This window comes from Notolabrus celidotus, unplaced genomic scaffold (genome assembly GCF_009762535.1).
Source record: "Notolabrus celidotus isolate fNotCel1 unplaced genomic scaffold, fNotCel1.pri scaffold_496_arrow_ctg1, whole genome shotgun sequence".
Taxonomy (NCBI): domain Eukaryota; kingdom Metazoa; phylum Chordata; class Actinopteri; order Labriformes; family Labridae; genus Notolabrus; species Notolabrus celidotus.
Window position 1 is genome coordinate 10,092 of NW_023260301.1, and position 4,777 is coordinate 14,868.

General features: G+C 40.0%; 1 protein-coding gene across 1 annotated transcript; it reads right to left on the reverse strand.

Moving 5' to 3' along the window:
• Positions 1 to 284: 284 nt before the first annotated feature.
• On the reverse strand, positions 285 to 2,995 carry LOC117809860 (dehydrogenase/reductase SDR family member 13-like). The gene is made up of 3 exons (XM_034679382.1): positions 2,740 to 2,995; positions 462 to 596; positions 285 to 310 (listed from the first exon to the last, which is right to left on the reverse strand). The coding sequence occupies exons 1-3, from the start codon at positions 2,864 to 2,866 to the stop codon at positions 285 to 287; spliced, it is 288 nt and encodes a 95-aa protein (XP_034535273.1). The 5' UTR covers positions 2,867 to 2,995.
• Positions 2,996 to 4,777: the final 1,782 nt, after the last annotated feature.

Consider the following 4,777-nt stretch of genomic DNA (forward strand, 5'->3'; position numbering starts at 1 on the left):
GAAAGGGGTGCTCCCCTAATACACCACCAGACTGGTTTGGAGAGATGTGTCCTTGTAATACATATAGGCGGGTATGTGTGTGTGTGTGTGTGTGTGTGTGTGTGTGTGTGTGTGTGAGAGAGTCTGTGTGTGTGTGTGTGTGTGTGTGTGTGTGTGTGTGTGTGTGTGTGTGTGTGTGTGTGTGTGTGAGATGTCAGCCTGACTCTGGGGCGTGATTTGACCTGCCCCCCCCTGAGAGTCTCTCTTGGTGAACAAACCTGTTCCCTGTGTGTGAATGTGAGCAGCTATTGTGCAAGCTGTGTGGACGCTTCTGGAACAAGTGAGCACATGCAGCCTGAGAGAGAAGAACAGGAACACTCCTCCTCCTCCTCCTCCTCCTCCTCCTCCTCCTCCTCCTCCTCCTCCTCCTCCTCCTTCACCTCCTCCTCCTCCTTCTTCACCTCCTCCTCCTCCTTCTTCACCTCCTCCTCCTCTCACCTGTTTAATGTCAGAGATGGCCGCCTCGGCTTTGTCCCGGTTCCTGCAGGCCAGGATCACTCTGGCCCCCTTCCTCGCCAGGTGCAGAGCCGTGGCTTTGCCGATGCCGGTGTTTCCTCCTGCAGCGGGAACACACAGAGTCAGTGATGGTTCCCCTCGCTCAGTCTCCCCTCAGGATGAACCATGAGAACTTTAATAACACAGCTCTGTGAGCAGGTCGTCTGCAGAGGTGGTGACCTCTAGTGGTCAGGACCCGTATTACAGAAAGACAAGGAGTCAGGGGACGGACGAAGAACAGCTGTAACGTATACGCTTTAACCTGCAGTGTGATGTCACTAAGATGACGTAACGTACGAATAATGTACGTGATGTAACGTAGCTAGCGCCCTGATGCTAACCCAAACAAAGACGTGGTGTTTAACCCTGACCACGCTGACTCTGTGTGGTCATGTGTGCTCTGTACGAACGTGTCGGCGTGTCATCGTTAAAGACACGGGTTCAGGTGGCGCCTGTGTGCCGTGCTTGTTTGTTTTATTCCCACCGACCTGCGGACCTGAAGAAACTCCCATCAGCCTCAGCGGTACTTTGTTTACTGCTAACTAGCAAACGCCAACATGCTAACACGCTAACCTAAGATAGTAGTTAACACTTCAAAGTAGTAGTAACTTCAAAATGTCATGTTAGCATGCTAACATGCTTTTGAAGCTCATTCCATACAAATGTTAATTTAAAGCGTCGTGGTTTTAATGATAATTGAAGTTAAGTGTGATTTTGATTCGATGGAAAGATGTCGGCGCACGGATGCAGCTGCCCCTCCCTCTCCAAACTTTGTGTGTACTAATGTGTGTTTCAGGAAGTGTTTGTGTGATTCTTAATATATTTTATTGTGTTTTATATTGAATTTTTGCTCTTTAAGAGTTGGAAGAGAGAAACCCTGTATGTCCTCTCACAGAAGGTGAAATTAACAATAAAAATCTTTGAATCTTTTAAAATAACTTGTTTTTAAAATATTAGCATGCCTTCATTTCACTAAGCTAGCTACAGTGTGTGCATGTGTGTGTGTGTGTTTGTATGTATATTTATATATATTTCTATTTATTCTATTTCTTCTCTTCATTTATTTTGTCATTTAAAATTATTTTTCAACAAAAAATGTCTTCACATGTTTTCTATTAATTTATTCATTTTATTTTTAATATTATCAATTTTATTTTATTGCATTTCACATGTCTGAGCCCGTTTGATTGTATTTGTTTTGTCTTGTTACATTAAAAAAGTTACAAATAAAATATATATTTTTAAAAACTAAGCTAGCTAAAACACGTCAACATGCTAAACTGAGATGGTGGTAAATGTTAAACCAACATTTGATTTGAATATTTAGTAAATATAATCATGTTAGCATTTACAGTAAGCTAGCAGCTAACATTATTGCACAAAACAACATGTTAGCATGCTAACAGGCTAAATCACTATGGTAATGTTTACAAAATAAAAGCATGCTGTCGTGGAGAATATTATCAGCTAAACGTCTCATCAATAAAATAAACATAAATATTTATTCTAGATTGAATCTGTTTGTTCACAGAATCTGATCCCAGATTACAGATCAGATTATTAAAGTTTATCAGCTGTGATCAGAGTTTACAGAGAGCAGGTTCATGAGATATATTAATAACTCCTCAGTCAAACTGCAGGAGAAGAAATGATCACATGCTGTCAATTAAAGATAATAAAGGACTACATTAATATTTAATCATCTTTCAGTCCAAATTAAATCTGACATTTAAAAACAGAATCAGAGAGCAGACAGAGACTCAAGGACTTCAGTGTTTTAGATTCATATATGAATATTATAATGTGTGATTCATTTCAGTTTCATCAGCTGTTAAATTCATTTAATGTTAAATTAAGTCCACCATCTTTGATTCTATAGAGTCACACATCCAGAGAGTTAGAGAGTCAGACTGTAGACCTCTGACTCGATCCTGGGTCACCTGGATCAGCTGTAGGACCCTCTATCACCTGGATCAGCTGTAGGACCCTGTCTCAGCTGGAGGACCCTGTATCACCTGGATCAGCTGTAGGACCCTGTCTCAGCTGGAGGACCCTGTATCACCTGGATCAGCTGTAGGACCCTGTCTCAGCTGGAGGACCCTGTATCACCTGGATCAGATGTAGGACCCTGTCTCACCTGGATCACCTGTAGGACCCTGTCTCACCTGGATCACCTGTAGGACAGAGGTCTACCTGCGGGCTCACCTGTGATGATGACGGTCTTTCCCGCCATGGCAGCGTTCCCTTTACATTTGGACCTCTTGAAGAGGGTCTGAGTGAGTCCGAAGTATCCCCCCAGCAGCACCGCGGCCAGCAGCAGCAGCTGAAGCATGATGTCACCTGATGTATCCACCTGACGGTGTCTGAGATTTATCCACCTGACGGTGTCTGACGGTGTCTGAGAGGACGTGAGGGTGGCTTCTTATACACCTGCAGGAGCCCAGGTACTAAACCACTGCTCTGCGCTGTGATTGGCTCCCTGCACGGCGGGGGGCGGGGCTTATGCTGTCACCAACACGCTCTCAGAGAGAACTTCAGGAGTATTTCAGAGAGAGGTTATTAGATGTTCACACTTTTTATGGTTTAGTTTTTTTACTTTTACTAAATGTTTTAATCTTTTTGTTGTTTTCTAAAGATTGAGAATTTTTTATTTTTTTTATTTTTTATGAGAATTAAAGAATAAGGTTTTTCAGCTTTATTTTATATTCTAAATGAGATATTTCCTGTGTTGTTTTGTGATCAGTGTATTTATTAACCTTTTTAAATTGTGTTTTTTTTTTATGATTTAGAGATTCAAGAATTTACAAGACAGCTGGACCCCTCTCAGAGTTTAACACAGGTATGTACATGTAAAAGAATGGAGGCTTATGGGGGGGAAATATAAAAATATAAATTATATTTGAGTTTAAATTCTAAAAATCAAGGTTAAATCTTATGTGTGAAGTCAAATCATCCAAAATAAAGTCACATTTTAATTTTATATCAGAGCAGCATGTTTTTAGAAACACTCAAACTCCTCTTGGAATGATACGATCTTTGTTTTTATCAGTTATTGACTGAAAATGTGAGGAGAAATATTAAAAACATCCCTCTCAGAGTCTGTTGGAGGAGAAATAAAAATCCATTTATCTTTTTATCAAACAAAGAAATCAAAGAGGAAGATTTTTATCTCATATTAATGTTAAAAATACAAACATTAAATGTTTCTGTGATTTATTACAGCTCTGTGTTCTCTGTGTTCATGTATCAGCCTGTGTCAAACCAGTGCCCCCCCTGAGAAACCTTGTAGTCCTCTGGGACTCACCTGTCAGACCGGTTCTACCTAGGGTGGGGCTCAGACCTGTGGGACAGCTTCAGCTGTCCCCCCTCAGCTCTGTTCAGCTGAAACTGTCTTACCTTACTGATCACTCAAACCTCACAGTCTGGGCTCTGAACCCAGGAGGGGGGGTCAGATCAGAGTGGACTTATTATTATTATTTTTTATTTAACCAGATTAGTCCCATTGAGGTCAAGACCTCATTTTCAAGGGCGACCTGGCCAAGAGGTCAGCAGCACACGTCAGAATAAATGGCACAACTCAACAACATGGAACATATATGCAGACAGTATGTAGAAGCAAACAATAATAATTTAAAAAGACTTCCTGCTCAGACCTTCAAAATAAAACCCTGAGTCACGTTTTTCACAATATAAAATATAGGATGTCAATTATCTTTATTTGCACAGAGTAAAAAAAGGAGTGACACATAACTTAAAGCTGCTCCACCAGGCTGTAAGAAAGAGGGTTCATGGGTTCAAACATTCAAAACAAGACCAGGAATAAATCCTGAAACATGAAGCTTTTATTTTCCTGTTGTTGTTTTTCTTCACATTTCACTCTAAAGAAATCAAAGATTAATATTACCCTGAAGTAAAGTTAGAAAGCAGTTTGTTTATGAACACATGATTCTGTTTATAGATTCACTGAGTGAAGAAGTTAAAGAATACAACAGAAACCTTTATTTTCACAAACTTCTACTTTTTATTCAAACAGCACGTCAAAAAACATGAGTTTGAAATGTTTTACAAAAAGATTCAAAAATATATAATATTTCATATTTCTTATATTTAAGTCCAAAACACTCATTTCAACTCTGAACTCTCAAAACGTCACATTTATTATCAGAGGGTTTCCTTGTTTTCATGTACGTCTTGCAGAATATGATCTTCACTTTATTAATCCCTCAGGCTGAATTCAACATGC

Excerpts from the sequence above, each read along its gene's own strand:
- LOC117809860 (XM_034679382.1), bottom strand. The coding sequence starts at position 2,866 with ATGCTTCAGCTGCTGCTGCTGGCCGCGGTGCTGCTGGGGGGATACTTC. Across the intron at positions 597-2,739 it reads AAAGACCGTCATCATCACAG|GAGGAAACACCGGCATCGGC; the intron begins GTGAGCCCGCAG and ends TTCCCGCTGCAG. Across the intron at positions 311-461 it reads ACAGGTGAGAGGAGGAGGAG|AAGCGTCCACACAGCTTGCA; the intron begins GTGAAGAAGGAG and ends CACTTGTTCCAG.